This window comes from Ips typographus, linkage group LG6 (genome assembly GCF_016097725.1).
Source record: "Ips typographus isolate SLU linkage group LG6, UJ_Ityp_2.0, whole genome shotgun sequence".
In the NCBI taxonomy this organism is placed as follows: domain Eukaryota; kingdom Metazoa; phylum Arthropoda; class Insecta; order Coleoptera; family Curculionidae; genus Ips; species Ips typographus.
In genome coordinates this window covers 9,195,672-9,213,813 of record NC_138427.1, presented here as the reverse complement: position 1 = coordinate 9,213,813, position 18,142 = coordinate 9,195,672, and the positions used below count along the sequence as shown (strand labels likewise).

The following is an 18,142-nucleotide window of genomic DNA, read 5'->3' as shown; positions in this document are numbered from 1 at the left end:
CTTCTAGATTATTCTAAAAGTTTTTGGAACGCTTTCGACTGCTTTAGAAGCATTTTGGAGTTTCTGAAGTATTTTAAAATATCTTAGACTACTCTAGGAGCATTTGGAAGGTTTCTGGAGGATTTGGACTACTTTTAAAGCATTTGAAAACTTATGAAGGGTTCTAGAAATTTATGCAAGCTCTTCTTAGACTGCATTAAAGTTTTTTGAGAGCTTCTATACTAGTTGAAGATCATTTGGAAGCCTTTAGAGTGTTCTAAGAGCTTTTGAAAGCTTCTAGACTGTTTTGGAAGGCTTTCGACTGCTTGTGAAGCATTTTGGAGTTTCTGTAAGGTTTTAAAACGTTTTTAGACTACTTTAGGAGCATTTGGAAAGTATTTGAACAGTTTAAAGAGCATTGAATGTTCTGGACTGCTTTTAAAGCATTTGAAACTTTATAAACGGTTCTAGAAACTTTTGGTTGCTTTTAAAGTGCTCTAAAAGTTTTGAGAGCTTCTAGACTATTCTAACAGCTTTTGGAAGGCTTTCGACTGCTTTAGAAGCATTTTGGAGTTTGTGTAGTATTTTAAAACCTCAAAAAAAATAGCAGAAAGCTTTTTTTGATCATAAACTGTCCTGACTTAGCATCATTATACTTGGAACGGTGTTTAAATCAATTTTATCAATAAAACCTCAAATCATCTGATAAACTAACTTGAATACTTGTATATTTCCAGGCGTAGGAGATCAACAAAACAAAAAATAGTTCCCAGCAGTTTTTCCTAACCTTCAATCTTCATCGTTGTTTAATGCTTATTAAATCCATGTACGGTCAAGATTTTTATCACAAAATCAATAGCGGACGCCATAGCTCAAAGTCGTTATAAGCCTTACTTCCTCCATAGTTTAAATGTCGAAATAAATCTAAAAGGGATTTTTCTCTCACGGTCGCATGTTACTTAAAAATTCCCAGTTTCAATTACCGATTTACAGTTACAGGTAGGTTTAACGGGCGAATCTAAATGGGCATCTGGAGGATGACTTGTTTCGCTATAGAGCGAAATTTATCATTGAGCTTTTCGCAATTATACGGCACGGTCGGATAATTCGGTCGTAAATCAGCGTCCTGGGTAGTTATACAATGTACGCGAAAAACACTTACATAAATACGCAAATTGATGATTTAATTTGACGTTAATTATTATAGCAAAATGTATTTTCACTTCTTGTGGCTAATGCGTTTTATATAGAAATCGAAAGGAAAGTACAAAAATAAACCGCGTTGACAAGACCAAGAGAAATTCTTAGCAACGACAGATGAATGGAAAAAATGACCCAGAACCCCTGAAAATGGATCAAGTTTAATGGTTTTCGTGATGGCGCTAATAACCGTTTAATGGTAGCGGTTTATGTGAAATGGAAAGTCATTGGCAACTCTTTTTCAAGCAGACCAAATAATTGAGTGGCGTTTTCAACTGGGCCAGAAGCACCTAATTAAAACTCACAAGAAAATATCCAAACATGCAATCCGAAAATTACAATGTTCAGATCAAATTTGCGTTATTATTATCGGTGAAAGCCTTTTCTACGAATTCCCACACCGTTCAAGTTCTTTGTCATTTGCTCATTTCACGCTGACTTTCTACACGAAATAAAGAAAACCAAAACAGAGATACGGATCTGGTACAAATATTAATTACGAACTAGCACGACAATGGAGACATTTTTGTTGTTGTCGCTTGGTTTTCAATTGCATCTTGAGGAATTCGTTTCCTGAGACGAAATTCCATTTTATAGTCAGGTGTTTGATGGTTAAACTGTCAAAAAGTAGTTTGGTTCTATGTAACACTCATTGTACTGATGAACGATTAACAGATAGGCCAAAATTGAGTTTTTTACAAGAGCTATGCTAAAATGTTTTTTGTCCTGAAAACCTAACTTTGACGGAAATCCCATCAAACGAACTATTAAATTATCACTAATAATACAAATTTCCTGTAAAATATCCTCTTTATCAAAAAAGTTCTACTTTATACTACAAGAAATTATACAGGATGATTATCTTGATTATTAAAAATTAATTGATTTTATGGTAAAATTCAGTTAATTTTCACAGTTTTGTGTTAGCTATGTTACCATAGACCACCATAGATTACTGTGGCTGTATTGATAAGAAACTTGAAGAAAAAAAATGATTTGTGCTTAGAAATCTTAAAACTTGGTTTGAATACCAAAATATACAATTTCAGCTCAAACATTGCAAATATTTTCCATGACATATATAATTGTTATGTTAGTTAGGAGAATTGAGTTTCTAAAACAAACTAATTATCACTTAATTTCTTCTAATTTATTTGATCATTATTTGGCATCGGCTTCCGGACTAAACGCAAGAAGCAAGAAGGGATAACTTGATACACATTTATAATCACAATCTTCATTCCGCTCTAACTCATTTCACCGTTGTACCGTACTTTCTTCGGTCGTTTCTTCGTTTGGCATTTGCATACTCGATGTGAACCTAATCGGTCATTCTTCCCAAGTTTTTCGATCGCTCCAAAAAAACCATGATTAGCGTCGTACTTTTAATGATTGTTGGTCTGAGTGCGGTTAAAACTGAAGAACAATCAACTTTAGAAGAAGGTGACACCTTGAAGTTGCACGATGATAATTTGTTTCAAGGAACTTTACCCTCTAACAGGTGAGTTTTCAATTTTTTTGGGTTTAAGTTGAACAAAGGTTTTTGGTCAGATTTGAGACTGGACATCGCAGCATCCAATCGGACAGTACACTGAACAATGACGGTTCGAAAATGAGCCTGAAGGAGTTTCTGGAAACTTTTACGAAAAACTACAATAAGCAACAGGAAGCTCAACCTAGTGCTGTGCCAGATCATGGAGATGTTGCCAAAGCTAGTAAATGGACTTTACTGGATTTGCAAAGGCATAACCATCCCTACGATGATCGAAAAGGGTATGTTGCAACACTGCTACATTGCTTTTCTCAATCAAAAAATTTAGGTGGGTTAGTTTGGACCCAATTCCCTGGTCAGTTTCGAAGATTTCGAAATGGGAAAGCAAGTATAAACCAGTGAGCGATCGTCCTTGGGATGATGACTACAATCAAGGTTCACAAAGGCCTTATCACCATAACGACGACCTAGAGTTTAACAGGTTGGTCACAACAATCTTCAGGTGGCAAAACAGAACTTAAAGTGTAATTCCAGGCCTGTATCTGTTACTCCTCCAAGTCCGTACGTTTACCACAGACCTGCAGAATCTTCAGATCGTTTCGACTACTATGATGGTAATAGGTTGAGACCAACCCCTCAGCCTAGTAGTTACCCTCCACGTCCTACCGCTTATTTTGGACATAAAGTGCACGTGGAAGCCCACTTTCCCTCTGATCCTTATGGAAGTGTTAGTACCCAGAAGCCTTACGCGTATCATAATAGTAAGTTCAACTCTTAACTGGTCTAAAAGGTTGCAAATATAGTGAAAATTTTCAGAAAACGACTGTAAACACCCCAACCACCCTTACGATGAAATTATAACCGATGGACGTCCAGCAAACTTTCCCAATCCCGGACAGTACGACTCCTTCAGGAGACGCGGATCTGAAATTGAAATTCACACGGAGAACCACCCGGCAAATGGGGAGGGTGAATGGGTACTGTTGTCCACCACCAAAGGGTACAAACCACTTCGAAATGGTGGACGATCCTTGTCGATAGATAGTACCAGCGACCCCACCCATACTCTAAGAGCTTCAAGGTAATGTTTGAGGTTTTTTCATAAATTTTTAAGACAATTTAGTGAAAACTAAACTTAATCATCATGTAGGGGTGTTCGTTTGACCGTGTTGCCACCTCTCAAGGGTTCCAACATAAACATGACAACGTCGCACGGCGGTTTGCTTCAAGTGGAGTCGACTTTCGAAAGCGTCGAACAGGCGAAACAAAAGTTTGATAAAAAACAGAACGTGCTGAAAGTAAAAGGAAAACGAAAGAGAAGGAAACCGAACAAGAAAGGCAACCAGGACCCTACCAACGATTCCGGCACTAAACGTGTGGATTCTGGTCCTCAATATGGCGATCCGGGGGCTGTAATGGCCGCCGTAGGTAAGAACTTTGTGAACAGAAATGGCGCAGTTTGACGGGGTTTTGAGGTTAGGTGCTGGTATGATCCCGGCTACTATGGCCATGATGGTACCGATTGCCATGAACGGGTGATTTGTGCTAATTAATTTATTTTAACTTATTAATTTAGAGGGTAATTTAGCTTAGTTGGAAATGAAATGTACAAAAATAAATTTAGTTTTATCTGTTTTAGTTTGTGTTTTTTTTTTGTACCGACGTTTTCTGAACCAAAGACTTTCAGAGAAAAAAAAAATCAGTATTTTTGTTTGTTTAGAAGACCACGTGACTGCCTTTTCCCAATTTTTAGTTGTCATTTCCTTATTAAAATAATTTTTTTTTTAGTTGCTACAGGAATTAAACAGTCACGTGACTTTGCCTACTGCTATTTTGACTTGTCATCTTGACACTTTCATATTGACATTGTGATAATTAAATTAGTAAAATTTGATGTTCATAGTCACGTGACTTTGCTTAGCTGCAAATTTTCGATGTTATTTTGACATTGTCAGCTTAACATTTGGATTCTTATACCAGGTGTCCAAGAGCACCCTGGACATAGGAGATTAACATGGGAAAACGGTTTTGAATTTTTTGCACCTGTACGGTTGATTTGATTGAAAAATCGTATTAATGAAGGTTGTAGTACCTATCACGGACTAGTTTTCTGTATTTTTTCAGATCTCTAACTTGAGCCCTTTCGTCGTAAAACACGAACAAAAATGAGAAAATTTAAACTTTTAGCCTGCACTGTATAAGCGGTTGTCGAGCAACAGATAAACAGGTCATTGTTGCTGATACGGTTAGAATTAGTCAGTTACTAAAAGGTTATTAAAGAAAAATAATTTGTTGTGGTTACCGTTAAATTGCGAAAAGATTATTTTTTTTTTAGTCTTTACTCACATTTTTTTAGTAATTTAAATGGGCTAAAAAAATAATACAATACTAATTTATGTAAAAGTTTTGTATATTGATCCCAAAACATTTTATCAACGTCACCAATATTCTGTTAGGTACAATATAAACCTTACAAAAATAGCACCTATAATAACTATACCACTTAATAGTATGTAATAACTTGTCGACTGCTAACACTTAAAAACGTATTTATTTCGTCCTTTTTCAGTCGAGATTTAACAATATTTAATATAAAATTTGATCAGTATAAAACATTATAATGTAATCACATACGTTCCAGTTTAAAGCTAACAACTTGCATGCGATTTCTTGACTTGCAATTACAACATGATGGGCAATTATACTGGCAAGCGAGAGTTGTTTCCACTAATTTTCACAGCCCCTAAGTCTAAACACTAATTTTTAAAGGAATTATAATTCAGTGATGATTTTGAGTAGTCAAAAACCAGTTTAGAAAAAATCAATATGCACTTAAAATTATACGCTTATAACAGAACAAGTTTTAACGGTTAGTTTTCAGTTTCCATTTCAAAAACATATAAGCGGCCACTCTTAAGAAAACAAAAATACCCATCAAAGCTATCACGTCAATTAAATAACTCGAATTGACCATGTCCAATTCCTCCAAAGTGATTTGGGGCGATTTGAAGTGACAATACGATACAAAACATTGCAATTTAGCCCTATTAAATCCGTAGGTAGCCAAAGCTGTGCCTTCAAAACCATATCGAATGTAAGACAGATATGTAATCCACCGTAGGTAAACTGGTATAGCGTCGAATGACACGAAGAATCCTGAGAAAAGTAGGAAGGGCACCGACATAACAGGAGCTAAGAACACTCCGTTCTGCAATAGAATATTTTTAGCTCGCAGAATCCATAAATAGTACGGAAAAATAGGAGAATAAGTAAAGTAAAAATTGACAGTTACCTGAACATTCATAGCTGCTCCTACCACTAGACCCACACTTTGTGCTACAAAGGAGACCAGCAGACAGGCAGATAAGAACATACCGAACCTGAAGAACTCCATAGGTTGGGCAGTCATTAAGTATACAATCGTGACGTAGATTACGCAGAAGATTGTCTGAAAACAGTTTGAATGTTATCATAAAAACTTGCTAAGCATTAAAAATTGAGATGATATAAAGAACAAAACTGCTTTTTCAGACTTAGGTTTATTTACTTAAAATAACTGAAAATGGAGCCTACCCTACACCTACCCTACACATTTAGACAATGAATTAAAACATTTTTATTTAAATTTGAAAATCCTTACCTGGAATGGCATGTCAGATACCGTGATGGCAAAATAGTAGGACCGCAACGAATACCATCGATTAAAATGTTCCTTCAGCAAAACAGGCATCTCCAAAGGAAAAGAGAGTATAGTAATAGTCATGGATGTATACATCAAGAACAACATATTAAAGAAGAGAAATCCGAGGTTAGAGAGCACTTTGTTTCCGTCATTTCCAATCTGCCAGTATAAGGCACCGATCAGGAACCCAACCAAGATGTGGGCAAAAAGTCGCAAGTACATTAAAGTCTAAAGAACCAAAGAATTTAATATCATGTTACTACTACTATTGAAATTTTTTCTCTTACCCAATCCCTTCTGCTGAATAACAACGTTCGGCTCAGAATAATGAAAAACTGCTGAAGCTCAGAGTTTCCGTATCGTTTTGTGGGAGTCAAATCTTCAACTTCGTCACCACCCAGCAAAGCTGAGTTTACACCAGGCTTATCACCGTCATCTTTGGCATTATCCCCTTTAGCTATGTCATTTATTACTTTCGCCGGAAGCTCAGTAGTAGTAGGCTGATAAACCGGCTCTGACGTTACTTTCCAGGACTTTGATCCAGCTGCAGCCAGAGTATTCTTAATATCGTGGGCAAACTTGTCTGAGTTGTTCAACCCGTCCGTAATTTGCAGAACTGGCAGAGGTTTTCCATCCTGAATATCTTCTTTGCCGTTGTTAATAGCGTTAACCAGAGTTCGAGTGTGATCGCCGTACTCTCCGCAAGCCACCTCAATAATGTAAGAGGCGGGATTATGGTAAGATGGACATTGCAACCCTAATTGACCCAGAAATTCGACTAGGCGATTAGTAGAACCTTGATAAACGCATTGTCCATCCGCCAGAGTATAGAGGTGGTTAAATTTCTCAAATAAACGTGCAGACGGTTGGTGGATAGTGCATATGATGGTCCTGCCATCTAGGAAAAAATTAGTTTTTTACTGCATTTACAATAATTATAAAGTAGTCTGAATAGTTTCAGCAATGGAGATAATTCCCGTCAACAATCACTCATTCAATTAGAATATTTATCAGAAAAAGTAAGCAGTAGCGATTCCTTGTAACACACGGACGAGATTATAAGTATACTAAACAGTAAACATATAGCAACAATTAAATTAGAGACAATGTAGGAAACTAAATGCTTTTACTTAAATCCAAAACACTGTTTTGTCAAATAATTATTTCCAATTTTCGATTTACTAAACTTTGGCCTGCAATTGCGGAAATAAATAGTAAAGCTTTTTCAATAATGTTAATGGGTTTAAACATCAATAGGCCAATTTTAATAGAATGTTAAGCACCAAAAACCTGTTCAATTTTTAAATATCAATTAGTTTCTAATATAATGATAGCAATTTAGTTTGCCCGTGTTGAATCACTAGAAAGATTTTGATAAAATACTGAATTTTTCTGTCTTTGATTGAGACTTCAACTTGATATGGAGAATTTTTTCTAGCACTCATTTAATACAAACCTTCTGCAAGTGTCTTAAGCAAAGAAATGCACTGGAAACATGAAGAAGAGTCCAGACCACTGGTCGGCTCATCAAAGAACATAATAGGAGGATTGCTGACCAACTCCAAAGCGATTGAAAGCCGTTTTTTCTGACCGCCTGACAGACCACTTGTCATCGTTTTTCGGTGGTCAATCAAGCCCAACGTGTCCAAAATATCGGCAATCTGCAAATCAACGATTATATTATCCCCAGCAAGGTCAAAGATAATATAATTTTTAGACCAAATTGTCACCTTGGCCCACTGTATCACTAACATTTGTAGTGCTCTTGAGTAGCAAAATTTGGGTTACAAGGACAAAATACTATTTTTTTTTGTTTGATTTAAAATAAACTGGACATTTATTATCTATTCGGAGATTGATAAGGGAAAAAACTGCTTACAATGGTTTCTCTTTCGCTGGAGGATTTATCTCCCACTTTTAATTTTGCAGCCACACACATGGCCTCATCCACAGTAAGATTGCCATGCAACTGGTTGTCTTGTCGGATGTACGCGGACAGTTTGCGAAATTTGCTCAAATTTCTAGGCCGTTCATTCATCAGAACTTGTCCGTTGGTTCCTTCAGTGCTAAACAAAGAAAAACTATATTAAACAGTAATAAACAAAAACAACTTTTCCTTGTTTGTTGGTTGTTTGTCCATAGATAATAATAATAATAAAAAAAAATTGGGACGTGTCTTGATTTACAAAGAAAAAATAAGGACGTGTACGGTCAAGGCAAAGTACAATAGATCAAAAGTCCAGAACGTGATAGCCTGCTATCAGTAATTAGTCAGCGTTACAAGTTATAAGTACACAGTATATCTTATCAGATGGATTATATCCCTTCAATAAAGCAGAAAATTTGCTTATGGACATCATACAAATAACGAGTTGTGTACTAGGTGTGATCACTCTTATCTCCTGCCTAGCCAGATAAATTATTATTATGGTAGATTCATAGAAAATTACTACACAAAACACATTTACTAGAATACAACCTTGAAATGTGAACATTAATATCATGAACAGCTTTAAAGTAGATTTTTTAGCATTTTTGATACACTACAGGTACTGGTATTGTGTACAAGTTGACTCAATGTACAATAATATACTACATTATCAATAAAACGATATGATTAGATTCGATAAACCAAACAATCACGTGCAAATAGATATTAATATAGCCCACTATGAATTCCGATCACAAGTGTTTTGAACTTGGAACATCCAACCTTTGGCAAAGGTTAACCAGTAGCTTATAGTCGAGTAAGCTTCAATTATGATTTTTCATGAGAAAATTGAAGTAAATTTATAATTTAGTCACAAACACGTAAACATATTTCAATTCTATTCATGCACGTACTAAAAACCCAATGAAATTGTAATTTAAATATTAAAATGTACCATTAAAGGAGGGTTTTTATGAGGAGATTTCCATAAATAAAGCAAAATATGACAATATTATTTTTAAACGAGTTAAAAATTCGTTTTATAAAAGAAAACCCATGAACAAACACCCAACGTCGACAATTATTTACGACCTTGAATATGTCAAGTTAACAATAAAATATAAACGACTAACCATAAAATTAATTGATAAAAGTTAATTAGGTGCACTACGAACAATTATTGCAGTAATATTTCCAATAGTCATGTCCCCAAACTTCCTTAAATAATAAATTAGTTAAATGTTTTGTTACTAATAGTTTAAGAAAAAATTCTCCTCCACGTTAATATGGATTTTACGCTGATACATCCTGTATACCCTATAATCTAGACAATAGAAACACCCACCATAAAATTGACGTAATGTCAAACAGTTACTAAATATCAGAATTCAAGTCAAACAATAAAAAAAAATTCTAATGCCAAAGTAAAAAGGAAAACTCTTGGGGAGGGAATAGGGAAAAATTCCTTAGTCATGTCGTACTCATCGCCCATTACCAGAGAGGCACGATTCGGAACCTTGTTACCTGACATTATGGGACTCCAGGGGTACCAGACGCATATTGCAAATGACGACTGTGAAAAAGACAGCATTGAACTGGAGTATTTGCGTACCCGAGAAATAATGAGTAGATACAGTAGAAAACGTAGCAGTTTTCTTCCACCGGAACTCAGCCTGTCCCCGAATGAACCTGGTAAAAGATCAGCGTACATTTACGAAACCGGCTTTCCCCATATTCCCAGAGCAGATCAATCTGTGAAAAGCGAGAAAAAAGTGAAGAAATTCTGCACAGGGAGCAAATACTTTGGAGGACACAATCAGCTTGGAATGTCTGGTCGAGGTTCGATTACAAATATCTCCCACAAAAAAAATCCCCACAAAAATGAAATTATTATATTATAGGTATTTACAAATATCCACATGGAGTGATTTACGACGGGTACTTCAATAAAAATGGCGAATTTCATGGAAGTGGCACGTTAATTTACCCAGCAGGGCAAAAAATCGAAGGTATCTGGAACAATGGACGGTTAACTAAAGGTGCCACTTTCCTATGTTGCGGTAAGCACCACCAAGATAAATAGTTTTGAAATTAAAGCAATACAATAAAATAATCTAATATATCTTTGCAATATTCAGAACATAATGCGATGTCCAGTGATTACTGCAAAACGCCAGACCGAAGATTTCAGATTGAAGTAAACAATCAAGAGCTTAAACCAGCTGGTCAGGAGTACTTAACCAATGCACCAGTTGCTAGACCGATTCCTCCTGGAATGTACGATACTGGTTCCGGGTTCTATGATCCCGTTTCCAAACTGATTTATGACTACGATGATCCCTGTAAGGGTACACCCATTGAAGAGGCGCACGGCGATGATAAACAAATAATCTACAAACTGGTTGGTGTGCTATTTGTTTGTTTATTCACTTGTAAATGATTGAGATATGTATTAGATTATGGAGAAAACCTTGAGCAATGAATTGGTACTGTCATGTTTACGAAGACGACTACCACCGAAAATTCAAATCATCGAGTCAGTTCCAACGGCGGAGTACATCAGATGGATCCAGACTAACTGTCGTAAGGCTTGTGACGAACCGATTGGATACAGACGGGAGTTTTATGAAGTCTGGACACCTGGTAAGGTTCTTCTGTTGAAATAAACAGTATTTAGGATTTACCTATCATTAAAAAACATCTGTCAGGTTACAGACGAGACGAATATGACGTTTCGTTAGACACTTACTCAACCGGTATTGAGTTGGAAGATGCAGTATCCAGATTTTCGCAACTAACCCATTCGCTCGTACAGCCAAATGTTCATGGAAAAGTATCACGGAATAAATACTCAAAAATGTACAGTTTTGTTTGTCGATATCCGAGCTTGACAGCGAGCCGAGATGGAAGAACGAGTAGCCTCCAAGAACTTCTCGACATGTTAAAAAATGACTCAGTGAGTCAGTCAAGAAGAATGATTTTTTATTTACAAAAGAAAGGGAGAAAAACTGGAAGCAAAGTGTCGCCGACCATTCAAAGTATCAAGTCTGGTTACGGTTTGAAGTTTTTGAAATTCCAACAAAGCGTTTGGAAAAAGAAGCGCACAAACGAGGAATTCATGAGTAACTAATAATTGCTTCTTTAAGGTCATAGAGTTAAGACTAACATCAATAAAGTCCTAATGGGTTAAACTAAACTTTTGATTTAGCAATAGTACCACCTCTAGTTCATAAAGTAAAGTAAGAAACCAAATCTTTTCTGTAAGTTGGATAAATGAGAATAGCATCAGTTAAATGTTTTCTAGTGTTTCTGTTTAATAACACCATTTTACTTAGTCAATGAAATTGAATTCCAAGAAAACAACCATGCAAATTATGTCGTAAATATTTATGAATACACGTCATTCTTGTTCGGTTTCAATGACAAAGTACAAAATTGAATCATGATGCATGATCCAGATAAATTGATTTAAAAAAAAATAGTCTTGACAGAGTTTGGACATTCAAAGTTAATTCCTGGGACTTCTTTGACATTACAGAATGCAGATCTAACTTACTTATATAGTACTTAAAAACAACTTTTTCTTTTATTAACTGAATATGTTCTAATATTTGTTTAAGAAAACTAAAATTTTCTGTTCAACAGTGTATAAAATACAACATTAAAATAGACTTACATGTATCCTGTAAGAATGTTGAGTAAGGTTGACTTTCCAGCCCCAGAAGGACCCATGATGGCTGTAAGTTCACCAGACCTGAGCCTTCCACTGACATGTTTTAAGATTAGCTTTTCTTCTAAAATTTAAAAAGACAAAATTAAAATTAAGTGCGTTTTCCTTTTCTGAGTGTTGAAATGAGGAAAAGCAGAAGAGATATTTTCATGCCATCACTGAATACTGTTTTTAAAATATTTAAATAGACTCTAGAATTATTAATTTAAAAGATAATCCATATATCATTTCAACATAAAAACTTCATTGTTTTAAGCATGTACCTGATAGTAGGTTCACATACTGATAAAAATAAGTATTTTTGATTAGTGTGCTGAGGTCACAATTTAACCTTTTAGACTTACAATTTCTGTTCAATTCAGGGCACCAATAATCTTGTAATAGGTGCATGATGGAAATATTCTAGTTACCCAGGTATTCAAAAATTTCAGATTTCAGACACTAATTATTGTAGTAATAATAGAAGGGCATCTGAAGTACTGAAAATGAGAAAGTTGTGCATCTTTGGTGTCCTGGTCAACACAGGCATTGCAATACAAGTTTAGTAGGTACTACACAAGTAAAATCAGTATAAGCTATTGCCCAACTTCTATCATTAATTACCAACAAAACAATGCCTGTCTCCTCAAGTGAAACAATAAATTCAATGCTTGAATGATGATTTACTAAATATAGGAACAAATTAACATAACTAAAGCAACTTTACTTACGTTTTCCTTGCTTCACAGTGAAACTTAGATCGGAAAAAGATAAATCCACTTTTTCACGTTTCTCAATGTGGGCTAAGCGCTTTTGTTGTGGAGCCCCAATCTGCACCTTGACATCTGAAGACCTGTTTGCCAACAGAATATTCTCATTTAGTACATTCGCGCTACTGCTCGCCATGGTTCACAAAGTACTGAACGCGGCTAAACAACTATTTTAATGAACAAAGGACAAAACAAGTTTGGAATCTTCACATAACTGGTGGTTGATTATCAAGTGCAAATGCACGGTTCGAAAAAGGAACTTTGGACCGGTGAAAATTTCGCAGTTTAATCGCACGTGATGTCTCGCTTGCTCGACAGCGATTAAACAGGAAATGATTCTACTTGTACGATAAATCGGTTTATACACATACAGGACTGGATAAAGTTTGTTGATTATTTATCTATTTGACTTTGACAACCATCAGCTGATTATCAGTAAACCGATTACTTCCGATGTTATTCGAAATTTTCCGACCCGACAAATAATGTCACTGTCAGTTGTCACTTATACCAATTTCGACTGGTTTGGGCTTGGTTAACCGTTCGGTCGATTTTTATTGATGTTACCAGAGATATTCGGCGTCTATTTTGGCAATTTTGAAAATACATATGTGCTCTATTTCAGAAGATTCTATATACTAAATTCACTATCATCAGACTACTATTCAAAAATTACCAGAAGACGTCAATATGAAAAACTGAAGTTTTTGATACCTATTCAAGTATCCACTAAAAATGTAAAAATTACGTATCATTTCTAAAAAATTACCAAAAAAGTCCGAATAAAAATTATTCCAGCAGTTCTAAACCTTCAAATGACATTTGTAAGTCCTACATTTCCATTACATTATTTGTTTACTCAGTTATTATTCCAGCAAGTCTGATAGCGGCATTTTTGTGCCATGGCCGTTACACTAAAATATCGTAATTCTTCTTTTTTAATGAACCTAATAATTGCAGATTATAATAAATTTTTTAGTAAAAATACTCAATAAGATCATCATTTGAATAATAATTCAGATCATATACTTTAATTTGGAATGGCCAAATAAGTTTCTCAATCATTCAGACTTATAAAACCAGTTACTAACATTGATACCAATAATAATTGATCATCAAAGTAAATTAATTGGGTAGCTATTTCAGGAAAATTACTGTTGACCGACGAACTACGTCAAACATTCTACCTTGAAATGCGTCACAAATGAAGAGTTACCACAGGCTTTTAACTTGATTATTAGTAACTACAAAGTATAGATAAAACATAATGAAGGTTGTTTTTTGATTCAGGCTGTTAGAGTAAAATTTAAATTTTTACTTATTTATTTTAAAACTCCGTCTTGCACGAAAATGTTACTCTACAGGAAGAGAAAAACTTACCAGTTATTGTTGCTCATTAAAAAATTCTTCTTAATATCCATTTTGTAGCACTGTCACTAATGCAAGCAACATCTACACGAAGTCACAGTTTACAATTACGTATACACCATACATTGGCCCGGGGACTGCAAAATGCGCTACTCTCTCTTTTAGCGTGCCTTCAACAAGTAGTTAGGTAACCGAACTACGTGAAACTGTTCCATTCGGATGATTCTGATCGCTATTTACTTAGTTATAAATTTCATTTGCTGTTAAACTGGGCAAACTCAATGTACATCTAAGATGTCGACAATGACCCGCTAAGACCTCTTTTCACTAGATAAACCATACGATCTTTGACATCAAAGATTCACTATATTTTATTTGTTTCGACCTCGTCAAACTAGATTCTCTCTCTGTAGAAGACACTGCGTATTTGTATATACAGGGTGGTTCAAATTAGACCTTTCAATTTTTGATTTAATTAGAGAAGGAAGCACAAGAGGTGAAAGTGAAAATACTGGACCATATCATACCATATGACGTTTGTTCTTAGTCAACATGAAAAAACCCTTTATACCATTTTATGTCTTTTATCCTCTTCTTTTATTACCGAGTGTATATTAATAGGAAAGTATTCCTATTTAATTGGACCCATTTATAAGAACAAATCCATTAGCAATCGAAAAATCAGATTTTAAATTCGATGAGCAAAATGGCGCTTAAGTAATGCTTTTTTGATTAGTAATCGATTTATTTCAGTTGTTTCTTTAATATAATTATTGTAACGTCATTTAACTGAACTGGTTTTTTGATGTACTTTTGTAATGAAACCATATACAATTGTAATACTTTTCAACTCAATTAATTTTATATAGTCCGCGTGTTTGTACCTCATTAATTTTTTTTATTTGAAAAGTTTTCTATTACCATTTAATATCACACATTAATTCTAGTTCTTTTTTTCTGTAACAGCATTTAAAAATAATGTTTTATTTGAACTTTTAAACTGTTAAATGCAAATGATGGTTAAAATGGCCACTGGTCCAGTCAAAAATGGCGTTTAACCGGTTATAGCGGTTAATCATTTGAAATATCACAGAGTAACGTCATTGAACAGTTAATCACGTGATTACTTTTGAGCGATTGAACTAACAGTCACGTGACCTTGGCGTTGTCTCTGAATTAAATAAAACAAAATCCACCAATCACAACAAAGTGCGCCAAAAAAGTACATTTAAAAAGCACTTTCAAAAAGTGAGGTTATTGTACATTATTTGTTTTGATTTTTTTTGTCTGTGAAATAGGAAGTGATATTTTAATATAATAAAAAGTAATCCTTTACAGTAAACTTTGAATGTACGGTAATGCCGTTTTTATATCGTAAGTGTGTCAATTTGAATTTTAAGAGATCCTGGCACAACTCTAGGTAGAAATATGGAAGGTATGAAATTTTTGCCTTTTTATTTTACTTTGAAAACTTTGAAGAACCCCTATTCTTAAGTATTTTTAATCTATTTATATTAAATGTAGATGTTATGGAAATTGAAGAAAACAATCCTTTAGACAAGGAATCCAATACAGAGTCACAGATATCACAAAATTCAGAAGAACCTTCTCAACCCCCTTCTTTTCAAGCTGATGAGGATGGTAATATATGCCCAGTCTGTTTGGAGGCATGGACCAATTGTGGAGATCATAGAATTTGCTCCTTAAAGTGTGGACATTTATTTGGGTAAGTTTGATAACCCAACCAACACAAAAATACTTTGACAAACCAACATCAGGTACAAATGTATAATTCGATGGATGGATATGCACCAGTCCAAAAAAAGTTGCCCCACATGCAAAAAATCAGCAAAACGTTCAGATCTGAGATACATTTATGCCAATAAATTGATAGCTGTAGACCATGTAGAATTAGAAACTATGAAACAAGAGCTGGAGAACGCAGTGATGCAAAAGAATGCTGCTCTACAAAGTATATCAAAGTATATTACTAGAGAGCAGGTGTTGCAGGCTGAGATTGAACAATTGAGAAGGAGAGTGCAGGAATTGACATTGGGACAAAAACCCACTGATTCACGTTTGACACTGCAAAGTCCTTTGAATCGCATAAGGCTTTACATGGAGAAAAATGTGGAAATATGTAATAAAAATGGATGTCGTGATTGTAGGGTGTTTGATGTTTCAGGTAAGGAAAATAACTTGTTAGTGTAGGCTTGAAATATCAAAAGAGCTTTTAGGTAAATATGATTTGAAAGTGTAAATCCATTGTTTAGTCCTCTGTTTATGCACATTTAAAGCTACCAGAAGATTAATTCAAATAAGCTACTAATACAAAAAAAATTTCCCAGTCAAAAAAATTTAATAGTTTAGAAAATGTAAGTCTTGTAGATGCTTGATTTGTTCTTGTCTTAAAATACATTATTATCCTGGTTAGTGCTTTAATAATTTGCTTCTTATTAACTTAAATAAAACTAAAAAGATTAAAAAATCAAACCAATACTTATTTTAATTTTAACTTCAAATAAACTCTCCCAAAACTACTTTTTGCTATTAACATGCAAAACATATTAAAGAAAGTTTAATTATGGGTTTCAGTACCTGGTGATTATATTCTGGTTGCATCAAAATCACCCAGTGATTTGTTTGGTTCATTTGGGTTTAGAAAATTGTCACTAGCCAGTTACAAAGCAATTAGTTTTACGCCATTACACAAAAATCCTATCAGAGACATGGCCTTAAATGTGGAAGGAAACAAGGTTATAACAGTTTCAACTGATAAAAGAGTCAAAGTGAGTTTAAACTAAGCATTAAAATTACAATGTATGGATAATTTGGTCTTTAGATCACTGATATTCAGAATTCACAAACAGTGTTTAGTGTTAATTTGGATTCAGCTCCTTGGTCTTGTTCTTGGAGTCCTAGGAATCCTGATGAAGTTTTTGTTGGTACTCAGAATGGCACTGTCAATATTTTTGATGTGAGAAATACCTCCAGTCCTGTCAAGAGTCTTAGCATTCCAGGTAGGTGTTACATCTTACTCAGACGTAAAAATGACATTCATACATAATTTAATCTTATTTCAGGCGATTTTAGTCCAGTGGTGTCTTTAGCCGGGGTACAGGAACCAGAAAAAAACGATATTTTACTGGTAGCCAAATTGAATTCCGTATGGGCTTTTGAACGTAATCCAGGTTGTTAAACGTGTTGTATGTAAGTTTGAGAATACATTTTGATTAACGTAATCTAGACGATAGTTATGGCCGGCATTTGCTGCCTCTGGAAGGACCTTTCTTGTCATTAAAATATAACCCAGCAATCAGGCAGGTGTTGGTTAGCTCCAGACCCAACAATCAAATTAATTTTGCCAGACATACAGTGTGTTATCTCGAAAAGGTGTTTTAAAATTTATTAATTTGTTAGTGCTTGGGTTACTGTAAAGTGTGGTTGTTACAGAAAAGTGATCCTGAGGCTGTGACTTGCAACGTGGTTCATACCTTCAAAGGGGGCAACAGCGTTAAACTCTTAGCGAAAACGTCATGTTTTGTGCCTAATAATATGGTGGCCGGTTACCATGAGACCAGAAAGAGCATTTTGCTTTATAGTATTAATACTGGTGAAGAGGTAACTAACTAATAAGACATTTTTTCAATCTATTATACATTTACGAGGTTATATTTAATAATATCCACATTGCAAAGTTTTAATTGATTTTTAGGTGGGATCCTGCCCTACCCATGAAAATTTAGTGTTGGATATGAAAGGTCTACAAACTCCCAACGGTCGGTTTTTAGCATATTTGAACGAACGCAAAATGGAATTTTTCAAGTTCAACGGAGCTTAAACATTTCTTCCAACCTCAGAAAGTTTGTGATTTAATCTAGTTAGTCCAATATTCTGTTTGATGTTTATACAATTATGCATTCCAATGTTTTACTATATTTTCTTACCTTTTTTTATTATAAGTGTTTGATCAGTATATTAAATGTTGATCAACTTTTTTTAATACTCAACA

At 34.7% G+C, this 18,142-nt stretch overlaps 4 protein-coding genes across 5 annotated transcripts; 3 read left to right on the top strand and 1 right to left on the bottom strand.

Annotated features, from left to right (window-relative positions):
* The first annotated feature begins 2,427 nt into the window (after window positions 1-2,427).
* On the top strand, window positions 2,428-4,309 carry LOC145731165 (uncharacterized). Its single transcript, XM_081982806.1, has 7 exons — window positions 2,428-2,680; window positions 2,731-2,952; window positions 3,000-3,152; window positions 3,206-3,432; window positions 3,488-3,752; window positions 3,822-4,099; window positions 4,152-4,309. The coding sequence occupies exons 1-7, from the start codon at window positions 2,547-2,549 to the stop codon at window positions 4,208-4,210; spliced, it is 1,338 nt and encodes a 445-aa protein (XP_081838932.1). The 5' UTR covers window positions 2,428-2,546; the 3' UTR covers window positions 4,211-4,309.
* A 754-nt stretch (window positions 4,310-5,063) lies between these two features.
* Atet (ABC transporter expressed in trachea) lies at window positions 5,064-14,381 on the bottom strand. 2 transcript variants are annotated; one of them, XM_081981161.1, is made up of 9 exons: window positions 14,143-14,381; window positions 12,724-12,845; window positions 11,960-12,077; window positions 8,233-8,419; window positions 7,810-8,014; window positions 6,641-7,251; window positions 6,312-6,581; window positions 5,964-6,119; window positions 5,064-5,879 (listed from the first exon to the last, which is right to left on the bottom strand). In XM_081981161.1, the coding sequence occupies exons 1-9, from the start codon at window positions 14,181-14,183 to the stop codon at window positions 5,535-5,537; spliced, it is 2,055 nt and encodes a 684-aa protein (XP_081837287.1). In that variant the 5' UTR covers window positions 14,184-14,381; the 3' UTR covers window positions 5,064-5,534. The 2 variants fall into 2 exon arrangements, with proteins under 2 accessions (XP_081837287.1, XP_081837286.1); XM_081981160.1 differs by lacking the exon at window positions 14,143-14,381 and having other exon boundaries at window positions 12,724-13,141.
* On the top strand, window positions 9,676-11,479 carry LOC145730141 (uncharacterized). The gene is made up of 5 exons (XM_081981162.1): window positions 9,676-10,122; window positions 10,185-10,343; window positions 10,422-10,684; window positions 10,740-10,926; window positions 10,992-11,479. Exons 1-5 carry the CDS (start codon window positions 9,756-9,758, stop codon window positions 11,411-11,413), a joined length of 1,398 nt encoding a protein of 465 aa, XP_081837288.1. The 5' UTR covers window positions 9,676-9,755; the 3' UTR covers window positions 11,414-11,479.
* Window positions 14,382-15,390: 1,009 nt separating the features above from the next.
* On the top strand, window positions 15,391-18,113 carry LOC145730360 (E3 ubiquitin-protein ligase rfwd3.S-like). The gene is made up of 9 exons (XM_081981537.1): window positions 15,391-15,565; window positions 15,655-15,856; window positions 15,909-16,315; window positions 16,726-16,919; window positions 16,973-17,150; window positions 17,214-17,321; window positions 17,378-17,523; window positions 17,584-17,751; window positions 17,846-18,113. The coding sequence occupies exons 1-9, from the start codon at window positions 15,559-15,561 to the stop codon at window positions 17,969-17,971; spliced, it is 1,536 nt and encodes a 511-aa protein (XP_081837663.1). The 5' UTR covers window positions 15,391-15,558; the 3' UTR covers window positions 17,972-18,113.
* Window positions 18,114-18,142: the final 29 nt, after the last annotated feature.

What these genes read in the sequence shown, in the direction of transcription:
- LOC145730141 (XM_081981162.1), top strand. Translation starts at nt 9,756, where the DNA reads ATGTCGTACTCATCGCCCATTACCAGAGAGGCACGATTCGGAACCTTG. An exon ending in GCTTGGAATGTCTGGTCGAG is followed by an intron (nt 10,123 to 10,184) that starts GTTCGATTACAA and finishes ATTATATTATAG; the next exon opens with GTATTTACAAATATCCACAT. An exon ending in TGCCACTTTCCTATGTTGCG is followed by an intron (nt 10,344 to 10,421) that starts GTAAGCACCACC and finishes TGCAATATTCAG; the next exon opens with AACATAATGCGATGTCCAGT.
- Atet (XM_081981160.1), bottom strand. Translation starts at nt 12,898, where the DNA reads ATGGCGAGCAGTAGCGCGAATGTACTAAATGAGAATATTCTGTTGGCA. An exon ending in CACTGTGAAGCAAGGAAAAC is followed by an intron (nt 12,078 to 12,723) that starts GTAAGTAAAGTT and finishes TTTAAATTTTAG; the next exon opens with AAGAAAAGCTAATCTTAAAA. An exon ending in GAGCAGCTATGAATGTTCAG is followed by an intron (nt 5,880 to 5,963) that starts GTAACTGTCAAT and finishes ATTCTATTGCAG; the next exon opens with AACGGAGTGTTCTTAGCTCC.
- LOC145730360 (XM_081981537.1), top strand. An exon ending in CAACTGATAAAAGAGTCAAA is followed by an intron (nt 16,920 to 16,972) that starts GTGAGTTTAAAC and finishes TTTGGTCTTTAG; the next exon opens with ATCACTGATATTCAGAATTC. An exon ending in CAGTGTGTTATCTCGAAAAG is followed by an intron (nt 17,524 to 17,583) that starts GTGTTTTAAAAT and finishes TGGTTGTTACAG; the next exon opens with AAAAGTGATCCTGAGGCTGT.
- LOC145731165 (XM_081982806.1), top strand. Translation starts at nt 2,547, where the DNA reads ATGATTAGCGTCGTACTTTTAATGATTGTTGGTCTGAGTGCGGTTAAA. An exon ending in GGAACTTTACCCTCTAACAG is followed by an intron (nt 2,681 to 2,730) that starts GTGAGTTTTCAA and finishes GTTTTTGGTCAG; the next exon opens with ATTTGAGACTGGACATCGCA. An exon ending in GACGACCTAGAGTTTAACAG is followed by an intron (nt 3,153 to 3,205) that starts GTTGGTCACAAC and finishes GTGTAATTCCAG; the next exon opens with GCCTGTATCTGTTACTCCTC.